This window comes from Nycticebus coucang, chromosome 15, assembly GCF_027406575.1.
Source record: "Nycticebus coucang isolate mNycCou1 chromosome 15, mNycCou1.pri, whole genome shotgun sequence".
Classification (NCBI taxonomy): domain Eukaryota; kingdom Metazoa; phylum Chordata; class Mammalia; order Primates; family Lorisidae; genus Nycticebus; species Nycticebus coucang.
In genome coordinates this window covers 72161399-72185812 of record NC_069794.1, presented here as the reverse complement: position 1 = coordinate 72185812, position 24414 = coordinate 72161399, and the positions used below count along the sequence as shown (strand labels likewise).

The 24414-nt window shown below is 35.9% G+C and overlaps 1 protein-coding gene and 1 pseudogene across 1 annotated transcript in view; one reads left to right on the top strand and one right to left on the bottom strand.

The window, feature by feature from the left end:
• SGCG (sarcoglycan gamma) overlaps nt 1-14180 on the bottom strand; it is a 104804-nt gene extending 90624 nt beyond the window's left edge. The window contains exons 1-2 of the mRNA XM_053563478.1: nt 14067-14180; nt 3193-3387 (exon numbers count right to left, since the gene is read on the bottom strand). Coding sequence (XP_053419453.1) covers nt 3193-3387 — 195 coding nt within the window. The 5' untranslated portion in view covers nt 14067-14180. The remainder of the gene's footprint in view (nt 1-3192; nt 3388-14066) is intronic.
• Nucleotides 9180-23347, top strand: LOC128566474 (zinc finger BED domain-containing protein 5-like; annotated as a pseudogene).
• Nucleotides 23348-24414: the final 1067 nt, after the last annotated feature.

Genomic DNA, 24414 nt, shown 5'->3' with positions numbered 1-24414 from the left:
AAAAGAATGAAAATCAGGATTTGGAAGAGATATCTGCACACTCATGTTCACTGTGTCTCTGTTCATAGTAGCCAACCAAAATGTGGAAACCACCCAAATGTCCATGGAAGATGAACAGATGAAGACAATATGCAATACCTATACAGTGGAATATTATTTAGCGTTAAAAAAGAAATAAATTCTACAATGTCGGACAGCATGGATGAACCTTGAGGACATTATGCTAAGTGAAATGAGAACAGCTTTCATAACAGTATTTCATAATTTTATTTATATGAATTATCTAAAAGAGCCCAACTCATAGAATGAAACAGTAGAATGGTGATTGCCTGGGGCTGGGGAATGGGGAAATAAAGTGCTACTAATCAATGGGCACAAGGTTTCAACCAATCAAGATGAATCAGTTGTAGAGATCTACTGTACAAAATTGTACCTTTTGTTAATGATATTGTACTGTGTAATAAAAAATGCTAAGAGAGGTGATCTTATGTTCATTGTTCTCACCACAATAAAATAAAATTTACCTAGGCTGATACCCTGTTTCCCTGAAAATAAGACAGTGTCTTATTTTAAGGTGTGCTCCCAAAGATGCGCTAGGTCTTATTTTCAGGGGATGTCTATCTTTCCTGTAAGTAGGTCTTATTTTCGGAGGATGTCTTATTTTTGGGGAAACAGGGTATCTAGAAGAGTTTTTCCAGCATTTTCTTCTAGCGTTCTTATGATTTCATGCCTTACATTTAACATATGAAAAAATGTTCAATGCCACTAATTATTAGGGTAATGCAAATTGAAATCACAATATCACCTTACTCCAGTTAGAAGGGCTCTTATTAACAGCCTAAAGACTATAGACACTGTCTATTGTCAGAAGGGTAGTCTCTTCAACAAATGTTTTCACACTGTTGGTGGGACTGCAAAGTAGTACAACCTCTGGAAAACAGTATGAAGATTCGTCAAAGATTTAAAAGAAGACTTGCCATTTAATCCAGAAATCCCATTGTTGAAGTCATTTTATTAAAAATACACCTTCACTCATGTTTATTGCAGCACAATTCACAATTTCCCAAGATGTGGAATCAACCTAAATGCCCACAAATTCATGAGTGGATTAATAAAATGTGGTATATGTATACCATAGAATACTATTCATCCACAAAGAAGGATAACTTAATGCTTTTTGCAACAATTTGGATGGAACTGGAGACCATTATCCTAAGAGAAGTATTTAAAGAATGGAAAAACAAACATCGCATGTACTCACTATTAAACTGGAACTAACTGATTAGCATACATGTGCATAGAGGAAAGTATAACTCAATGGAAATCATTCAAGAGGGCGGGGGAGGAGGGCATGAGTGAAAGCCTACCTAATGGGTACAAGATGTGGAATCTTCGTACTTATAATTCAAGTGTGCTCAAGTTATAACACTTATAATTCAAGCATTACAAAAGCAATTCTTGCAGTCCAAAACTCTTGTACCCCTTTGAAAAACTTAAGTGTAACATAAATAAGTAAAAAGAAAATGAAATCTTACATATTAAGATTTCTCAAGCCAGGAAAAATAAAATGAATTTACAATTTACATTCTCATAAAATACAGGATACTTACAAAACTGAGAAAGCAGGTTCACATACTTTTGAGAATTGCATCATTTATGTCATTTCACTTTGAAAATAATGACCCAGAATCTACTCAGTATTTTTTGATTAAGGCCTGACATTTTCTGCAGATTAGTGCCTTTATCTTTTGATTTCATAAATGTTAGTGGTAGTTTTCTTACTTGGTTAAAGGGTAGCACTAAAGATTCTTGAACACTCACTGCCAATTAGCAGGAGGTTCCCAAGGCTGAAGGAAATGCCAGGCTCAGTGACCGTATCTCATGGTAGGCTGTGGGTAATGATGGCAGGAAAAAGTCTGTGGTGAGTGTGTCTCAATTGGTGAATTGGACTCACCTGCTGGCTCAATTTAAATGGTGTAAACTTATCATGCCTAAAAGTTATCTTAAATGCTACAAGATATGACAAGAGCATAAACTATAGTGTCACTCTATAATCACATAGAATTTATAAAATTAATTCGTCTGTTTTCTGAAATAATGCATGTCATTTATTCAGGGTGAAGTTTGGCCTCGCTCAAATGCGATGGGCTGTGGGGTGGCTTCTTTTTTACTACCAGGCCCATTTACAGACCTTCACAGAACATCCTATCTCTTAATTTCCTACAAAGCTGAGAGGCTGGGTCTGGCTGATGCAGGGCCCTCTATTTAGCTGGTGTCTGCGACAAATCCCATTGTTTATAACCTGAGGATTTCAACTTTTCTTCAGTCTCCAAAAATGTTAAAGTAAAATATTTTAGATGTAGACCTTAAAATGTTTATGATGTGGAAATATACGCATCCTGTATATGTGACTAGAACCATGACAGGACAGAAATAATAGAGAGTGAAGGATACTAATAATGGAAGGCATTTCAGACCAGCTACTGTTCTTAGAAAGAACCTGTGCATATATCCTAACTTCAGATACATGAGAGGAAGAGATGTTCTCTGCAATATTTTTAATCTCATTGTAGTTATCATGGAAAATTAAGTCATTTTACATTATATGAACATTATTTCAAAAAGTACACAAAATATTATCACAGCATATAAAATTATGCAGTTATCTTTAAAACATAAGTATGTTTAAAATAATATGAATTCCTTAGGTATTTGATTTATTAAATCTGTTGTTGAATGTTGAAGTATGCACATGAATTTATAATATATCAGCATGAAGTTTTTCAAAGTGACAGAGTAGTAGCATTTAAATGATAAATATTTATAAATTTGTAAGATTAGGGAAACATGATTTATTCACTTTTACAAATTGACGATTTTATCCTTGAACAATCTTAACTCAAACAACCACAATCTCAAGATCATAGCAATTTTCTCATCGTGTATAGATAATGACTAATAAAAAACGTATTATAAAACAAATAAAACCAACACAATATAGTTCACAATGATGTAATAAGGGTAAAAAGTAAATGCTGCATATACATTTTGCTCCTGAAAATTCTGATGCAGACAGAAAAGAAGCAAGTATTAATTACATTAAAGGAAACGGGTATCAATACAAGATAGATGAAATGAGATACTGAACAAAATAAGAACATGCTTACCAGTAAAAAAAATAATAATACTTACTGGAGAAAACCACATCACTTTAAGGATCCAAATTGTAAGAGCAAAATTCACAACAAGGATGATGAGTAAAAGAAGAACAAACAAATAGAGGCAACGTTTTCTCCAGCCATAAATGCCAATTTTGCAGATGCATGGATTCTCTGGCCTTTCTATGCTGGTGCCTTCTGTGGCTGTGACGTACTGCTCGCGAACCATCTGCCACAGGATGTGTAGTGGGAGGAGAGAAAGGGACAGGAAGAGAGAGAAAGAGAGTGAACTTGTTTTTCAATACTGATTTGCTATGAGCCTAAAAAAAATATTTTTTTCACTGCAGTAACAAATTTCCAAAATTAACTATTTTTGAAAAGTGAACAAAATATTACTTTGGAACATGTCACTGTGTTTCAATCACAGGGAGCTATTTAATCTGTCATTTAAAATATTTTAGATATGACAAATTTATTTAAAATCTAGTGAACATATTTAAAGATTTTAACCAATAATTTCAAAGTCTATTTATGTGTGTATGGCTTTCCCAGTTCTGCAGAATTAATCTTGGAATTTAAGCATCAACCTAAAAGAATTAAGTTGTTAAAAGATTCAGGGGGAGAAAAATCAAGGTGGTACCTATATCTTTTAATAAAATAATCCAAGTACCTAATTTTATGCCAAATTATTAGGTTAATTTTTTTTCCAGCTACTAAATTACTCAGAATTTAGAGTACTCTACAAGTTACTACACTAACCTCCAGCAATAATAATGTTTCCCAGTATTTGGTTATTTTTTGAGACAGTCTTACTATGTTGCCCTTGGTAGAGAGCTATGGCATCGCAGCTCACAGCAACCTCAATTCTTGGGCTTAAGTGATTCTCTTGCCTCAGCCTCCCAAGTAGCTGGGACTACAGGTGCCTGCCACAACACCCGGCTGTTTTTTGGTTGCAGTTGTCATTGTTGTTTAGCTGGCCTGGGCCAGGTTCGAACCCACCACCCTCGGTGCATGTGGCTGGTGCTGTAACCACTGTAGTACAGGTGCTGAGCCTAAAGTTCTCCAGTATTGAACTAAAGAAAATCAGAATATCTATGTGCATACGAAGGCTTATAAATACTCATTGTTTTATGTAAACTAGAGTAAGAAATTTAACAACAATTTCAACTTTAAGAACAGATTTAAAATTTTTTTCATTTTTTCCCCTTTACACAGAGAACAGAAGAAAGTGCTTTTGAGCAATGAAGTTAAAATCAGAGATAATAAAGACTTTTGTGATTGTAAATGTAGTAGAATAATGAATTGGAATATAAAATATTCTCTTCTGGGATATTTTATGAAAAGGTTATATATTTATTTTAGGTATGATTTGGGCTGTCCTTATCAAGAAGAGTTGAGAGAACTCTTTAAATCTCTTTCCAGTTTAACCATAGGCATTTTCCCATGTTCTGACTGATTATACAAAATTGTATTCTTCATCACATAGTACCTTCAAGTCTTCAGACTTAACAATGTACATTATTTAACACCCAAATGTTTGAGGAGTTCATAAGGGCATTATTCATTTACTTGTTTCTTTGAACTCCTCCAGTCTTTCCTACATTAGAACCAGCAGCTCAAGCCACAGTACCAGATGCTCTTGTTTTCTTTCCCCGCAAGCCTTACATCAGTGTTATCAACTCTGCTTTCCATCTACCTCCCAAATCTGTCTACTTCTCTCCATTTTGCTAACACGCTACCTCAGGCTACCAGGAACCCTCTCACCTGAATGACTGTAAAATGTGTTTTCACTCTTTGCCCTCTGGAAACTGTTCTTTATACAGCAGGCAAATGTGTAAAATGTAAGTTAGCTCCTGTCTCTCTATTTTTCCAAATGTTCAATGGCTTTTCCCTACCCTGAGAATGTTCAAACTCTTCTATCTTCTACAGGACCCATGAGCTGGCATTGGCTGATGTCTTTGTGTTCATCTGCTACTGTTCTGTCATTTGCTCACAGTGTACTCTTCAGTAGACCAGCTGCATCTCCTCAGGACCTTCATCCTGACTCTGTCCACCTGCGGTGTCTTCTCTCTCAGTAGCAGCTCACGTGGAATCGCCTCAAAGAAGCCTTTCTGGTAACTCAGTTGCTCTCAGCCATACCACTCTATTATATTTATTTCAAAATGCTTATAATGATCTGAAATAAGGGTGGCAGCTCCAGAATTTCTGTAAAGGACAGTCTAAGAGAGTGTGATTGGATTGGGAAGGGTGGCCAGATCGTCTCAATGTAAATTGAGCACACTATATTACAGTATTGCTACAGATTATACGAAGCTAGCAGTTTTCTAAGAACATGTGTGTGGCTATTTCTATGTATTCATATTACTATATATACTTTCATATTGTTGATGTAACAAATGATCACAAACATAATGGTTTAATATAACTCAATTTTATCTTATAGTTGTGGAGGTTAGAAGTCCCCCAAAATGGAACACTTTTATACTGCTGGTGGGACTGCAAACTAGTACAACCTTTCTGGAAGGAAGTATGGAGAAACCTCAAAGCACTCAACCTAGACCTCCCATTCGATCCTGCAATCCCATTACTGGGCATCTACCCAGAAGGAAAAAAATCCTTTTATCATAAGGACACTTGTACTAGACTGTTTATTGCAGCTCAATTTACAATCGCCAAAATGTGGAAAGAGCCTAAATGCCCACCAACCCAGGAATGAATTAACAAGCAGTGGTATATGTATACCATGGAATACTATTCAGCCATTAAAAAAAATGGAGACTTTACATCCTTCGTATTAACCTGGATGGAAGTGGAAGACATTATTCTTAGTAAAGCATCACAAGAATGGAGAAGCATGAATCCTATGTACTCAATCTTGATATGAGGACAATTAATGACAATTAAGGTTATGGGGGGGAGAAGCAGAAAGAGGGATGGAGGGAGGAGGGTGGGGCCTTAGTGTGTGTCACACTTTATGGGGGCAAGACATGATTGCAAGAGGGACTTTACCTAACAATTGCAATCAGTGTAACTGGCTTATTGTACCCTCAATGAATCCCCAACAATAAAAAAAAAAAAGAAGTCCCCCCAAATGGGTCTTGCAAGGTTAAAATCAAAGTTGGGCAAGGTTGTGTTCTTCCTGAGGGTCTAGGAATTTGTTCCTTCTTTTTTTTACTAGCTTCTAAAGGCCCTAACCTCTGTGTCCATCATCACATCGTCTCTGCTGTGACACTCCTGCTCACCACTTGTAAGGACCCTTGTGACAGTATTCGACCCCATCCGAATAAACCAGGGTATCTTTCAATCTCCAGAACTTGGACACAACACATCTACAGAGATACTTTTCCCCTGTAAGGTAATCTATTTGCCTATTCCAGGGGTTATAAGGTGGACATCTTTGGGGGCCATCATTCTGTCTACCACAAAATGCTTTTGTTCACATTTACAAAAAAAATTTAGAACATTTTCATAACTATTTAAGACTATTTTATCACAGCTCACAGGAGGGCTGATAGCAATTCTATTTGAGAACAGCCCTTAAGTACTCAGTCAGTGCTGGGCACATGTTGTGTTTATTTGATTGTTCACTTCTTGATTGCCACACCCTTTACAGAATGTAAGCTCCATGTGGGTTTTTTCTGTTTCATTGCTGTGTTTCTAAAGCAGCACAACTGATGAACAATAGGCATGTGATAAAAGTCTTAAATGAATGAACGAATGAACTGCTGAGTTTGACAAATACTAATTACCTGCCAGGGTCGATGCTAGAAAATGGGGCTAGATAGATATAGTAAATCCTGTGAAGGGCATATTGAATAAAATACTCTGTGATGATTTATGAATATGCTCCACCCATTAAGGAAACATAGAACACTTTTATCTGCTCTTTTAAAGAATGATTGTGAATTTAGCTAATCCCAAATGAGATGCAGACTAGTGGATAAAATAAAATATCTTGTCTATGCTAAAGTATTTTCAGCAGTGACATGTTGGAAAGAGGAAAGATCATAGATAAATATGGGGTTTCCAGTATATTAAATATCAAAAGAGTACTGATGAGGACAAGATATACAAGATTGGAAAACCAGCTTTAGAAGGGGTGAGTTGCAGCCTGTGACCTCCTGAGGGCTGTGATGATACTTCCTCTCCACTGTCCTGGCAGCTGAAGCCCCATTCCTCCTCTCCTGCTGACAGTAAAGCTTCTCCTGTCAGCTGACTACTCTCACTGTGTCTGTAATTCTCCCAGGAACCCACTTCCAGACCTTCCACTTCACTGAACTTGCTCTTGCAAGATCATCTTCGCATGACCTGGAGCCATTGCCTCCTTCTAGAAACTCTTTTTCTACTAGACTTCCAGAAACCCCAATTGGCTTTCCTCTCACCCAGTAGCTGCTCCTTCCCCTTCCCTCTCGCTGCTTCCACCTCATCTTCCTGCCCTAGGGCTCCGTCCTTGACCTTCATCTCTTTATCATCTACACTTACCCCTATTGTTCCTGTACACTGAGGACTCTGCAGCCATGTGAGTTCCTCACCTAGACTCTCCTTGAACTCAAGAGTGCAATATCCAGTGAGGAATCTCAAACTTCACAAAACTCCTTTCCCCAACCTGCTCCTTAGAAAACTTTCAACATTTTCCCAAATGGCAACTTCATCTTTTAAGCTGCGTAAGCCAAAATTTTCAGGTGGTCTTAGCATCTGTCTTTCTCCATACCATATCCAATCCATCAAGAAGTCTAGTCAGTACTATTGTGAATCCAGAATTCGAAGTTTCCTACCATCGCCTTTCACCTGAATTATTGCAGCAGCTGCCCAGCTGTTCTCTGCCCCCACCCCTGTCTCCTGCAGTCAATTTCCAACCAAGAGCCTGGAGTGGTCCTTTTAAAACACGAACTGGATTACATCACAACTCTGCATACAACCCTCCTGTGTCTTCCTATTTTACTCAGAGTCACAACCAGACTCCTTGCTTAACTGGCATGGGCCCCTGCCTTGATACTTTCACTCTCACTCTTACACCTCTGGCTCCAGGCCCAGTGGTCTTATTCACTATGTTCTCCAAGTGTGACTCCACCATGGGGACAGTGCAGTTGTGATGCCCTCTACCTGGAAAGACTTCTCCTGGGTAGCTACAGGGCTCCTCTCACTTTCTGCTCAACGATCTCTTCTCAGTACTGTTCACTTCTCCCTGTCATCTTTTTTTAATAATCCCTGACAACATACCACTGAGCTCTCTGTAGTTCTTCCTACTTTATTTTTCTTCATAGCACTTAACTCTAAGTTAATATATATTATATAACATATTGTATAACATTAACATACAATATGTTCTACTTATTTATTTTATGAAAATGTTCATCACATCGAAGCCCCATGCTGGGGAAAATTCAACTCTTTTGTTGTTTTGTTGGACCCAACATGCAGAAAATTATCTGGGACATAGTATGCACTCAGTAGAAATTGCTGAATTAATTGAATACAAAGTTTGAATGAAAAAATACCGAGGCAATTTTGCTTAAATTTAAGTGTACAATAAGCAATAAAATAAGTTGAGAGCTATTTCGAATTTCCTCAAGTTCTTATAATTGGTAAGGTACAGCTTACTCACGCAAGGGACACAGTGAAAGTTTTGAGACAGACAAAACTTAAGAGACATAAAATCATTTTTATTACTAGATTTTCTCAAAATAATTACTCACCATTTTGAGCTTGGGTTCATGTCAGAGAGATCACCTCTGATAGTGAGCTCTCTGCTTCCAAATCCAATATTCACTTGCCTACATTCATTTCCCTCATTCATTTCTTTCTTTCTTCAATTTACTTCAGTTAGATAGTCCTTCATTGGAAACATGATCTTTCCCTGTTTCCCTTACTCAGTATGCTCTACCTTTCTGAACTTTGATGGCACATGTATTAACTTGCACTGCTCTGTCCTCCAATAAACACCTTTCCTTTTAGAGAACCTCGCTGTGTTATTGAGCTTCAAGTTATCTGAAGTTAGGTTACCAGAAAGTGAGTGCTGAGATGAGGATCCTTGGACAGGTGAGTTAGTAAGGGAATGCTCTCAAGAGGAATGTGTCAGGCAACATGGAAGTAGGCCAGAGCAGATGTATCTGGGCAAAGATGTAGGGTGAAGCTGAGGGCAATTATCCAGAGAAGTGTGAAAAACAACTCCCCAAACACTCATTAGGTGCTTAACAAACAATTTGTACCATCTTTCCTGTGTGGCTGTGACCCTTCTATTGGATGTTATTTACAAAGGAAGACAGAATACTCCTAAATTAAAATTATACATGAAAGTGGGCGGCACCTGTGGCTCAAGGAGTAGGGTGCCGGTCCCATATGCCGGAGGTGGTGGGTTCAAACCCAGCCCCGGCCAAAAACCACAAAAAAAAAAAAAAAAAAAATTATACATGAAAGCTGTGCAAGCAGCAAACAAAGTAGCCCATCATCTGTTTTTTATTAAGCCTTTTGATGTTTATAAGGACCTAGAAAATTTCAGGCAAACTAACTGAAAACTGCAAACCCTACCACCTAAAATGTACACACTGTATGCCTAGTCCCTAAAAGTAGCATTCAATGAAATTCTACTTGAAAAATATCCATAGAAAATTAAGGACAAGTTTTCAGAAAAGAGTTACTTAAATGTATCAGTTGAGCTTCTTTTTAGTTGTAAGATTCTAAATGAAAAGATTGAAAACATTTAAAGCACAAAGCAATTATTGAGGCAAATACATGTATAATGAAGGTGCTTATCAACTGTAGTATGTGTATAATTTTCTGATTGCCTTAACAGTTCCTTAAGGAAGTTTCAGAGGGCTTCAGGGCTATGGTTCACTCCTGTCTACCCTAATGTCACTTGTACTTTAGGATTTTAAGGGGATGATTTAAAGTGACTTTTTAGATGTTACTAAAATGTACAGATTTGAAAGTATTCCAGTATGGGAGCAGCATGCATCTACGTTTCAGCAAGATGAGTATTTTATATACAGTTTTTAAGATCTAAACGCTCAATTTAATGGAAGGGAATTTTCATGAGAAAACTGAAACAGTCATTTGATGTTCTTTTCTTCGGTCTCACCATTAGAGACAGTCAGTTGCCAAGCATGTCAGGGAGGGCTTTCTATTTGTGACTTGGAATGCACCATGGTGGCATGTGGGAGATCATTCTTTCTGGGAGCAGAAATAGCCTCAGCCTGGAATCTCCTGCTCACTCAGGGCTCTTTGTGTTGCCTTCTCAGGGCATCAGGAGGTGCAACTCAGAGAGCCTGACCATGCGCATTGTTCTGAAGTTCTTCTCCAGCTTCCCCATCAGTGGCGGTCAGGATGGGGGTTATGTGTCTCTTCATTATTCATGATGATGATTATAATGAAAACTACTATTTACTAAGAAATAAGAAACTGAGAAGGTAGAGGCTTCAATTTAACTCCTCCTTTACAAATGAGGAAACTGAAGCAAATAGAAATGAATTCACAGAAAGACATACAGCTAGAAAGTGGCTGACTCCACAGCCTAAACTTTTTGTCATTGATGTCATACTTTTCATGTTTTTTGTTTGTTTTTCCTTAACATTATTTTATTAAATCATAACTGTGTACATTCATGCATTTATGAGGTACAGTGTTCTCATTTTATATACAATTTGGAATGCTTACATCAAACTGGTTAACATAGCCTTCACCTCACTTACTTAATTATTGTGTTAAGACATGTTTTTGTCCTAGTCTCACTCTGTCTTCCAGGCTAGAGTGCCCTGGCATCATCGTAGTTCACAGCAACCTCAAACGCTTGGACTCAAGCGATCTTCTTGCCTCAGGCTCCCAAGTAGCTGGGACTGCAGGCACTGGCCATAATGCCCAGAGAATTTTTTTGTTTTTAGTAGAGAAGGTGTCTCGCTCTTACCCAAGCTGGTCTTGAACTCCTGAGCTCAGGCAATCCACCTGCGTTGGCCTCTCAGAGTGCTATGATTACAGGGATAAACCACTGTGCCTGGCCAGCATCATGCTTTTCAAAGATGCTCCACAAGTAAAACTAATTAAGAATTTTGCAAAGAGTTATAATGGTAATAAAGGTGAAGCTCAGTTTGATGGTACCCCTCCCTGCTGCTTCCTCCGTTGCCCTAATCCCTTCTCCCTGGCAACCAGAGTGATCTCTTCAAAGCACCAGAGTGACTGTGCTGCTGTCTCATTTTAATATTCAAAGGATCCCCTAGTGATTTAGATGAAGTACAAATGCTTGAGGGCAAAATGAGCCCTCCCCAATTTCCAGCTTCAGGTGTCTGTGTTGGTACATAACACTTGTGGTCCCCTCCTAGACTTGGACCAGTAGTGGAAATGGGCCTCATAGTGAGAGATGAGTGGATGGCAAGGCAAGCAAGTGAAGCTTCATCTATATTTACAGCCATGCTTATTGCTTGCATCTTCACCTGAGCTCCACCTCCTCTCAGATCAGCAAGCAGCAATATTATTAGATTCTCACAGGAACATGACCCAGTGTAAAATTCACATGTGGGGGATCTAGGTTGTGTGCTCCTTATGAGTGACAGAAACCAAAATCAGAGCACAGAGTAGACATACATAAGCAACACACTTTGGGTGTTACTGTCTCCCATTGCCTCCAGATAGGACTGTCTATTACAGGAAAACAAACCCAGGGCTCCCACTGACTGCTTTATGGTGAGTTGTATAATTATTTCATTATATGTTACAATGTAATAATAACAGAAATAAAGTACACAATAAATATAATGTTTTTGAATTATCCCCAAACCATCTCCCCTACTCCCTGGTCCATGGAAAAATTATCTTCAATGAAACCAGTTCCTAGTGCCAAAAAGTCTGCGGCCACTGCTGTACACAACAGTCACACTGAAGTCTGATAGACAACATTTTGAGGGATTCTGACAGAAGTCTTAAGACCTTTGCAAATCCACAAACCCCTAAATACACCTCTACTGATCTTCTCATAAAAGTCTCTATCACATAGCATATAAAATTAAAAAGGAAGTTAGAGTCTGAAATGGCAAATGTGGTGGGTGATAAATTCTGCAATGCTTGTGAGAACATTATAGAGCTAACTGGCAATGTAGTAGGTCCAGAGAAGAATAAAAGCAGATGCTGAGAAAGAAGGAAGGATAGAATGAATGGTGTTATGAGTGCTGAGGCAGGTTCTGAAGGAATGGATGGTAGCAGAGTCATCCTCAGAACTCTGCCATTCTTCCCTCTCCATTAGTAAACCACAGCAAGGGTGGGGTGGCCAAAAAGAAGAAAGGGCCATGGCGATGGGCCAGAGAGTAGGGTGTGTTGAGAGAACCTCAGGCTCTACAAACTACACAAACTGAACAACCTGGGCACCCACTCATGATTTACCATCAGCATTTAATTTTCATATGTAATTTAACAGCAATTAAAATTATATATATATATATATATATGACTAGACAGTATGCTTTTTAAAGGATAATATAAAACAAATTTATTCTCAGCTTTTTTTTTTGGCTGGGGCTAGGTTTGAACCCGCCACCTTCGGCATATGGGACCGGCGCCCTACTCCTTGAGCCACAGGCGCGGCCCATCTCAGCTTTTTTTTTTTTTTTTTTATTAAATCATAGCTGTGTACATTAATGTGATCATGGGGTACCATACACTGGTTTTATAGACCGTTTGACACATTTTCATCACACTGGATAACATAGCCTTCCTGGCATTTTCTTAGTTATTGTGTTAAGACGTTTACATTCTACATTTATTAAGTTTCACATATACCCTTGTAAGATGCACCGCAGGTGTAATCCCACCAATCCCCCTCCCTTCGCCCACCTCCCCCCTCGCTCCCCTCCCTTTCCCCCTTCCCCCTATTATAGGTTATAACCACTGCAAGATTAGCTGACATCTTTTGGACACTTGGATTTTTTAGGCTTTGTAATTCTGTCTCTAACAACATTGAAACACAGCTTTTCATTTGGCTTGGAAAGACAATCTTAAATACTTTTCTAGAACCTATAAAACCATCCCTGAATTGAAGCATTTGTGTTGAAATGCCTTTTTGGAGCTATCTCTATAAAATGTTTGCAAGAAAATAGGCAAAAAGGAAACATTGTACATTTTGTAATTCATTTTGTAGTTGGGAGTTACTCCATCCTGCTGGCAAATCTTTTAGCCTTTGAGTTGTATTTTCCCTCGTTATCTTCTTAAGAAGCTAGGTTTTCCAATTGCCACATAGGAAACACAAAGAAAGAACAGACAACTTCGGTAACCCAAGCACCAGCAGGTGCTTACTTTCACTCCATGTTTACTTTTGGATACATAGTATGACCAACATTTTATTTTTTCTCCAAATTTTGGGAGAAAAACATTCTCCCCCTTTTCACTCCAAAAATAGAAATCCAGGGTGATATTTTGCTCTTGTTTTGCTTATTTTCAATTTATAAAACTTACTTGACTTTCATTAAGAAACTTTAGTCAGTTTCTTAATGTCTCTAACAAAACTACCAATAAAATCTGAAGCAAATGTAATTCTACCACCAAAGTTTGTGAATAAAATTAGAAGCAGGTGATGTTAAAGATTATACTTTGTCTAGATTAAGTATAGTATGTAATTTAATGCCTAATAATATATAAATACTAACTCTGGCATTCTACAAATTAAAAATATTAGAAGTACATGATTATACTAAAAATATACAGCCTATTAGTAATCAGAATAACTCAGTTGAAAGAAGTTACTGGATTTTTATTGATAATTAATATGTAATTATTTTGAGATATATTACTTATTCAACATTATTTTTACTTTACTTTGTTATTATTATATCACCTATGAAGAAAAAAAGTCAAGGGACCTTGTAACTACTTGCTTTTAAAGTTGTTCTTTGTAATTATATAAAATTCAAGTTAAAAATGATTACTTACCTTAGATATTTTGAAAATCACACTATAACTGGTTTCCCCGAAGCTCTATCCAAGACGGAATGTTTCAGACTTTTCCAGTACTTACGCAGGAGAGGAAAGGATCACAGCTTCACCATCCCTGGAGAAAAAGCTCTCACGTGCTTGGCCTTGTCTCATGTTTCATCCCCTCCTGTTAGTAACAGGCACAGCTAATTTTACTCAGTGACATAAACAGCTCATACCACACAAAATTGTTTGGGCACCAATTCTAGGACATAGCTCTTAGTGTGCCAAAAACAAACAAAACCCAAAAAAGGAAAAAAAAAAAAACTTTACAGAAGACCAACTTAAGCCATTCTTACAAAAACCAACATTCTAACATTTAGAGTCTGAGTAGTTGTAGTTGGGAGTTACTTATGATAGTCTTATATAATTAGAACTTTCCAAAATAATTTTTACCTCAAAGGGCAAAAAACTTCTGAATCTGGTGATACAATCTTATGAAAAATCTCTTCAAATTAGCATACAGCATTTAGAACCTGTGACTTTATTACATTTAGACTGGTCTCATCCAAATAAAATTATTATTTTATTATACACACACATAGTGTGTATTATCATGTAACAGTCATCCTTTAAAAATCACTTTCCATAAGGCTTTTTTTTAAAATGGAAAGCTTTAATTTGAGGAGAAAATCTTAAATGTTGATAATCATAATAAACAGAAGGGAAACAAACTCTGCATGTTAAAATTATAAGAATTCTTTTCTAATTAAATGACACATTATGTTTAGCAAAATTTGTGAATTTAACAGTGGAATCTTAAATTGTCTTTATCTTTATTTAAAAATAATTATATCATTTGATTTTTATATGGTATAAAAACAGAAAAAATATCAAATATATGAAGGATCATAATCTTAAAAATAGCATTATTTTTTTGTAGCCTGTTTTGTAGCATAAATTTCAAACTAAATTATATATTTGAAATTTATACTTTAGCACTCAACTTTGAAGTAGCAATGCAATTATAATCAATTATAATGTTGCGTTTTTATTTTCTTATCAGGACATTTTTCTCTTCATTAAGTTTATTCATTCTCTAACTTCTTTTGACATTTGATTCTTCTATCATACCAACAGCTGCAGACCTTAAATTAAAAAGCTGATCTAGTTTCAACTAATTATACATTTGTAAGACATGTAAAAATCTCCTATGAATTCTCTGCACGTTAGTATTTTTCCTGCCATGATAATTCAGGTACACCTAAAATTATAGCACAACTATCAAATCTTAACACAAATATCTAATATATTTAACAAAAATTCTGTGAAATGTACTTCGAGATCAGTGTGTGTGTGAGAAGTCAAAATTTGAAGCTCCTAAGTCAATATTCTGATTGAAATGTAACACATTTAAAGGTTATACATTGAGGAGCATTTTCATCAATCAGTAAATTAGTTTTGTAGCCATGAATCTGTCTGTGTATTGGGGACTGTTTTGTAAAAATATTAGTTGAATTATGTGTTTGATTTTCACTTATGTTTACCGATTCATTTAAAACTGTCGACACCTACTTTCAGCACTGCAGAAAAATGAAAGAAACCTTTAAAAGAAGGCTTTAATTTTATCAGTTAGTTGAAATTATTAAGGCATGATCTTCAAAGTTTTAAATATAAGTCTAGCTTAAATTTATAACTCACATACACACATTTGATATGCTTTCAAAGAAACTGTAACATTTAAATCTATAAGAGACCCTAATGAAGACAGAGTCTAACACTCACCTAGGTGTAAAATAATTTGTTCAAGGTGACAATGTTAGTAAGCCTATGAGTGGAAGTGACTTTCAAAGTCCATTGGTTTAACACTCACTGGGGGTGCTCCACTACAAACATGCTTCCATCCATGACCTGACAGACCTATGGAGTCCCTTCTAGGATTTCCCCTCATTCTCTCTCTGCCCAACTTTTGAAGACTTGGTCATCAGTGGTGGCTTCCCTTCATCCAGCTCTCCTTTCTACCTGGGCATGGATGACCCAGTTGCCAGCTGCAGAGCTTAAGAGGTCCTGTAGCGGAGATCGCTTTCAGAATCAGTGAAAATAGGGAATTCCTGATAATGATGTGTTCAGTTCTTGAGGAGTGACTTTTTATTTTAGGCATTAATTAGGAAGTAAGGTTATCTGCCAAGGATGAGTGCAGTCATAAGGGATGAGATAGTCAAACTTTTAAAAGAACAGAGATGTTTAAAGATTCTGGTTGTAAAATTCAGGCCATGTTAGGGCACAGCTGAAGTTGATGACTATATGGTAGACTCATTTTGATAATTCTTTTGACTTTATATGTTAACTGCAGCTGTGACTTCCTGTGACTATATCCCCCACAACTGGCCCAGACTTTTCTCCAAAATAATGTTCGTCATCTCCCTGAACCTGTTCTTGGATCTATCCTTTCTTTTCTTCTTTTTTTTGGTTTTCCAATTTTTAATTTTAATTTTTTTAATTAAAAAATAACTGTATATATTTATGGGGTACATTGTGCTGATTTGATATACAATGTGGAATGCTTACATGAAACTGATTAACATGACCGTCACCTCACTTATTTGTTGTTGTCAGATATTTACAAGAAAGAGCTATTCCTTGAAAAGAATAGTAAGAAAAAATTTGGAAGATGAAGAAAAAAGGAGGAAAGATTCCCTTTCAGTGTGGCACAGAAAGGGGAACTAAGTGAGATACAAATGAACTTTCAAAAAATTAAAATATTAGGACAACTATATTAAAAATATTGAGGTTTTCTTCTATTTTCCATTTTTTTCTTATTATTCTTTTCAAAAAATAGCTCTTTCTTGTTCCTTGTATCTATTTTTATTGTCAATTTTGTTTATTTCTTCATCTTCAGTATTTCTTTTTATTTCTTTTGGCATTACATTTTTACAACCTCTTTCATCAAACATTTAGTTTGCTTGTATTTTATATTCCTGGTATACACATTTAAAGTATAAATTTCCCTCTAAGTACCACTTTGACTATGTTCCACATATTTTGAAATGCACTGCTTTTATTGTCATTATGTTCTAAAATATTTCTTGATTACTTTGACCATCGTTTGAACCAAAGGATTAATAGTGTGTAATGTAATTTTCATATATAGAAGAAATTAAAATTATCTTTCTGTTATAGATTTTCTTGCATCATGGACAGACAACACTGTTTCATATTGACCTTTAGGATTTATTTCTGCCGCCTTCATGGCTAGATATGTACGATCTATTTTATACACACACACATGATCTATGTTAATTCTCTCCATATGTTCAAAATCAATATGTATTCTATTTGGGGGTAGAATTATATATATCATCTATTAACTCAAGCTTCAAGCTTTTTTTGGAGGGGTGATCTTTTTATTTTTATTTATTTATTTATTTTTCTTAATTAAATCATAACTGTGTACATTAATGCATTTATAGGGTACAGTGTACTGATTTGTTATATAATGTGAAATGTTTGCATCAAACTGATTAACACATTTATCACCTCATTTATTTATTCATTGTGCTAAGAAAATTATACTCCTTTCTGAATAGTTTTGAAATGTACCATTGCATTATGCACATTAGGTGTGGTCCCCCCAGATACCCTCTTTCCCCTCAGCCTCCTCCATACAAACCCTTCTCCCTCCTCTTCTCTCCAACTTTCTGGACTATAGTTATGTTTTACCATTCGTATGAATGTGTAGGTGATTATATATTGATTTCATAGTAGTATTGATTACCTTGGATACTTTTTTTTCCATTCTTGAGATACTTTACTAAGAAGAATATGTTCTAGCTCCATCCAGGTAAACATGAAAGATGTGAAGTCTTCATCTTTTTTATGGGTGCATAGTATTCCATGGTGTACATATACTACAATTTTTTTTTATTTTTTCTTTTTTAATATTTCCATTTTAAATAATTTTAGAATTATAAAAAGTCACAAAAATAATACAAAGTGTTTGCATTCCTAATGTTAACAACTTAATCAATCACAATTGAATCACCAAAGCAGGAAATTAACATTATAAGCAATTCAAAGCTGACAAGCTTTTCCCCTGCTGTTATTTACTTTTTCCAGAGGCTAATTCAAAATTCCACATTGCACTTATTTGCAATAATTTCCTTATGTACTACAATTTGTTAATCCATTCATGGTTTGATGGGCATTTGGGCTACTTCCATGTCTTGGCAATTATGAATTGAGCTGCAATAAACATTCTGGTGCAAATGTCTTTGTTGTAAAATGATTTTTGATAATCTGGGTATATACCTAGTAGAGGAATTTCAGGATCAAATGGTAGGTCTACTTTTAGTTCCTTGAGTGTTCTCCAAATTTCTTTCCAGAAAGGGCAGATTAGCTTGCAATGTAGAAGTGTTCCTTTCTCTCTGCATCCATGCCAGCATCTGTAGTTTTGGCGTTTTGTGATGTGGGCTAATCTTACTAGAGTTAGATGATATCTCAAAGTGGTTTTAATTTGCATTTCTGTGATGATTAAAGATGATGAGCATTTTTTCATGTTTGTAGGCCATGAGACTATCTTCATCAGAGAAATTTCTATTCAAGTCTGTTGCCCACATAGAAATGGGGTTATTTGTTCTTTTCTTATTGATTAGAGTTCTCTGTGGATTCTAGTTATCAGACTTTTATCAGAAGCATAACCTGCAAAAATCTTTTCCCATTCTTAAGGTTCTACATTTGCTTTACTTACTGCACTCTTGGCTCTCTGCATGTGAAATCAGATCCCAGTAATATATATTTGATGTTGCCTCAATGGCCTGGGCAGGTCCTCCTCATAAAATATTCTTCTAGGCCAATTTCTTCAAGTGTTTTACATGCACTCTTTTCTAGTATTTTTATGATTTCATGTCTTAAGTTTAAATTTTTTATCCAGTGAGAATCAATTTTTGTTAATGATGAAACATGTGGGTCCAGTTTCAGTCAGTTCATGCAGAACAATTTGCTAAATAGGAAGTCATTCCCCACTGAATGTTTTTGATAGGCTTATCAAAGATCAAATGACAATAAGTGGCTGGGTTCATCTCTTGGTTTTCAATTCTGTTCCATAAATCTACCTCTCTGTTTTTGTGCCAGTATACCATGCTGTTTTGACCACTATAGATTTTAGTATAGCCTGGAGTCTAGTCACATCATACTTCCTGATTTGTTTTTATCTGAGTAATGTATTTGCTATTTCAGATTTTTTCTGATTCTATACAAAACAAAGCACTATTTTTTCAAGCTCTTTAAAGTACGACCATGGTGCTTAATAGGTATTGCATTAAATCTGTAGATTGCTTTGGGTACTATGCACATTTTAAAAATTTTGGTTCTTCCCAGCCAAGACCATGGTATGTTTTTCCATTTGTCAACATCTTCAGCTATTTCTTTTCTCAGAGTTTCATAATTCTCTTTATAGAGATATTTCACATTCTTTGTTAGGTAAATTCCAAAAGGAATAGAGTCCTTGACTATATTCAGCTTCACTATTGTTAGCATATAAAATAGCTACTGATTTGTAGGTATTGATTTTGTATCCTGAGACGCTGCTATATTCCTTGATCACGTCTAAGAGCTTTGATTTTCCAGGTATAGGATCATATCATCTGTGAAGAGTGAGAGTTCGAGCTCTCTGATCCTATTTGGATACCCTTGATCACCTTCTCTTGCCTGACTGTGATGGCTAAGACTTTCATTACCATGTTGAATAGTAGTGGAGAGAGTGGGCATCCTTGCCTCATTCCTGATCTGAGTGGAAATGTTTTCAATTTTACTCCATTCAATATGATACTGGCTGTGGGTTTGCCATAGATGGCCTCTGTCAGTTTAAGAAATGTCCCTTCTCTACCTATTTTAAGTGTTCTGATCATGAAAGGATGCTGAATATTATCAAAAGCTTTTTATGCATCAATTGAGAGAATCATATGGTCTTTTTTTTTAATTTATGTGATGTATTATATTTATCAATTTGTGTATGTTGAACCAACCCTGTAACCCTGGAATAAAACCAACTTGATCATGTGTATAATGTTTTTGATGTGTTTTTGAATTCTGTTTGCTAAGATCTTATTGAATATTTTTGCATCAATATTCATCAATGATATTGTTCTATAATTTTCTTTCTTTGTTGGGTCCTTCCCTGGTTTGGGTATCAGGGTGATATTTGCTTCATAGAATGTGTTGGGAAGCATCCCTTCTTTTTCTATACTTTGGAAAATGTATAATATAGGTACTAGTTCCTCTTGAAAAGTTGTATAGAATTCAGAGGTGAAGCCTGGACTCTTTTTTTAGGGAGATTTCATATTGTTGATTCTATTTCAGTGGTTTATATAGGTCTATTCAAGATTTCTAATTCTTTCTGGTGGAGTCTAGGAAGGTGGCATGTTTCCAGATACTGGTCCATTTCCTTCAGATTTTAATATTTCTGGAAATAGATATTTTTGTAGTAATCAAAAGAGAAGTATTCCTTCTTTTTCCATGTTTTGGAAAAAGTTGTATAATATTGGCATTAGTTCCTCTTTAAAGGTTGGTAGAATTCTGATGTGAAGTCATCTGGTCCCATATTTTTCTTTTATGGGAGATTTTGTATAGTTCAGTGGTTCTCAACCTGTGGGTTGTTCGACCCCCAAAGTGGGTTACCTAAGACCATCAGAAAATATTTCTGATATTTCCCAGAACATTCTATGAAGCAAATATCACCCTGATCCCCAAACCAAGAAAGGATCCAACAAAGAATGAAAATTAGAGACCAATATCATTAATGAATATTGAGGGAAAATATTCAATAAGATCTTAACAAACAGAATTCAATACACATCAAAGAAATTATACACCGTGATCAAGTATTTCTTTTTTTTTCAGGGTTACAGGGTTGGTTCAACATATGCAAATCTTTAAACACATATTTCTGATGATCTTAAGAACCGAGACACTGCTCCTCTATCTGTTTCCAGGCAGGTTCACCCACATGCAGACATGCCCACATACGGGCAAATACAGGTGTATGTGACAGGGTTGGCAACATAATGTACTTCTGTAGACCAGTCACACGTGTAGAGTGCAGCTACTGAGTAGAAAGCAGCTTCTGGTTGAAAGCAGCTACTCTGTTAAAAGCAGCTACAGCATTGAAAGCAGCAGTATTGGAGGTAAAATGACACTTCGTGAATTATAATTACTCGGTAAATGTAAAATCATATACTGTAAAATCATCAACTACTGCAAAAAAAAAAAAAAAAATTTGTACCATGGGAACTTAATCTGGATGCTGATCGGTCTTTTTATATTCAGCTGTAGTTGATGTGAATACTGCCCCCTTGTGATAGTAACAGGTATGTAAAAAAAAAAAAAGAGAGGTAAATTATAGGAAACTTTAATGAACTGTTTTGACTGAACTATGCCATGTATCATCTTTTGTATTATTAAAGCTATTGTTATATATTGTTTTCATCAGCAAACCATCCCATGACAATGGATCGTGTAGAGGAGAATGTTAGAAAAGAAAATATAGTGAGGATTTTTTACAGTATGGTTTTACCTAAATTATAGCAGGAATTGAGAAACTGCAATGTGTTATTTGTTGTAAAGTTCTATCAGCCGAATCTATGCAGCTGAACAAACTAAAACACCATTTTGATAGCAAGCATTTGAGCTTTGCCGGCAATCATACCAACTATTTTATAAGCAAAGCTGATGGACTCAAGAAAGCCAGACTTGACACTGGTGGCAAGTAGCACAAACAAAACATAGCAGCCATTGAAGCTTCATATTTGGTGGCACTCAGAATTGTTAGAGCTATGAAACCTCACACCATTGCTGAGGATTTACTGTTGCCAGTGGTCAAAGACATTGTTCGAGTTATGATCAGAGATGAATTTGTTACAAAATCGAGTGCAATTTTCTTATCTAAAGGCACTGTCTCAGAAGAATAGATGACATGTCTGCTGATATTCTTGATCAGGTAATCCAGGAAATTAAATCTGCTCCACTTCCAATATTTAGTATCCAGCTTGATGAATCTACAGACATTGCAAACTGTTCATAGTTACTTGTTTGTGTGAGGTATATTAATGAAGGTGACTTTAAAGATGGGTTTCTTTCTTGCAAACCTCTTGAAATGACAACTACTGCACATGATGTATTTGACACAGTTGGTTCATTCCTGAAAGAGCATAAGATCTCTTGGGAAAAGTTTTGTCGTGTTTGCACAGATGGTGCTCCAGCTATGCTAGGATGTTGATCTGGATTTCAATGTTTGGTACTGAATGAGTCACCAAAAATCACTGGAACTCATTGTATGATTCATTGGCAAATATTAGCAATGAGATGCTGCCACAAGAGTTACAAGAAGTAATGAAAAGCATCATAAGTTCTGTAAATTTGTAAAGATGAAACTTTAAACAATCAACTGTTTTCACAACTGTGCAATGAGTTGGATGAGCTGAACAATGCTCCGCTATTTTACACTGAAATGAGGTGGTTGTTGAGAGGAAAAGTTTTAAATCATGTTTTTGAGCTTCGTGATGAACTCAAAACATTTTTAATCAGAAAGCAAGACCGCAGTTTGAAGCACTTTTCAGTGATAAAAAATGAACTGCAGAAAATAGCTTACTTGGTTGACATCTTTGTCATCTTGAATGAGTTAAATTTATCACTGCAAGGACCAAATGCAACATGCCTCTATTTGTTTGAAAAGATCTGATCATTCCAAATGAAACTTCAGCTTTGGCAAAAAAAACTGGATGAATATAAAATTTACATGTTGCCTACCTTATCTGCTTTCTTTGAGGAACATGACATTAAACCAGATAAAAGGACTACAATGATAATTTCTGTGAAAGAACAGTTGCACATGCTTGTTGTGCAAAATTTCATCGTACATTCCAAATCTACCTGACACCTGATTTGCACGTGCCAGAAGCCCATTCACAGTCAAAGTTGAAGATGTTCCTAAAGCAACAAAAGAGGAGCTCATTGAACTTATTAACTGCAATGCAGCAAGAACTGATTTCTCTACAATGCCAGTTACAAAATTCTGGATCAAGTGTTTACAGTCATATCCTGTTCTGTCTGAGACTGTGCTGTGCCTTCTTCTTCCATTTCAAACAACATATGTTTGTGAAATAGGGTTTTTCAGCTTGTTGGTTATCAAGTCTAAATACAGCAGTAGACTTGTTGTGGAAGATAATCTTCTTTGTGCTCTTGCAAAGACTGTCCCAAGAATTTCTGACCTGGTGAGAAAGAAGCAATCTCAACCTTTGCACTGAAGTTGGCTTTTTATGCATACTGTCATAAAATGCAGCAATGTAGTTTACTGTTGTTATATTAAGACTGTTACCTATGCTACACCACGCTTCAAGACAAAATGTCATTTATTTGTAATTAAAAATAAACATTTCATAATATATAATTACATACTGTTTTTGTGATTAATCATTATGCTTTAATTATGTTCATTTGTAACAATGAAAATACATCCTGCGTATCAGATATTTACATTATGATTCATAACAGTAGCAAAATTACAGTTATGAAGTAGCAATGAAAATAATTTTATGGTTGGGGGTCGACACAACATGAGGAACTGTATTAAAGGGTCATGGCATTAGGAAGGTTGAGAACCACTGATATAGTTGATGCTATTTCAGTGATTGATATAGGTCTATTCAAGAGTCCTAGTCCTTTCTGGTTGAGTGTAGGAAGGTGCCATGCTTCCAGGTATTGGTCTGTTTCCTTCAGATTTTCATATTTATAAGAACAGAGCTTTTGTGGAAATTGTTGAGGATTTTTTGAAATTCTAAGCTGTCTTGTTATTTCTCCTTTATCATTCCTGATAGACAATACTAGAGATATTTCTTTTCTGTTTCTGCTTAGATTGGCCAATGGTTTATCAATTTTGTTAATCTTTTCAAGAAACCAACTTTTTGTTTTGTTGATCTTCTGAAATTATGTCTGCAAGTGTTCTTTTCTTTTCAATTTCATTCAATTCTGCCCTAATTTTTTTACTTTCCTTCTGCTGGGTTTGGGGTTGGAATGTTCTTCCTTTTCCAGTTGCTTGAGATGATCCATTAAGTTGTTGGCTTCCTCTCTTTCTGTTTTTTTTTTTTTTTGTTTTGTTTTTTTAAATGAAGGATTCCAATGCTATAAATTTCCCTCTTAGGACTGCCCTTGCAGTATCCTACAGGTTTTGATAATTTGTGTCTTCATTATCATATTGTTCCAAAAATTTGGTAATTTCCTTCTTACTCTCATCTTTGACCCAGGTATTATTCAGCCTAAGATTATTTAGTTTCCATGACTTTGTTTGGGTATGAAGATTGCTGTTGCTGTTAAG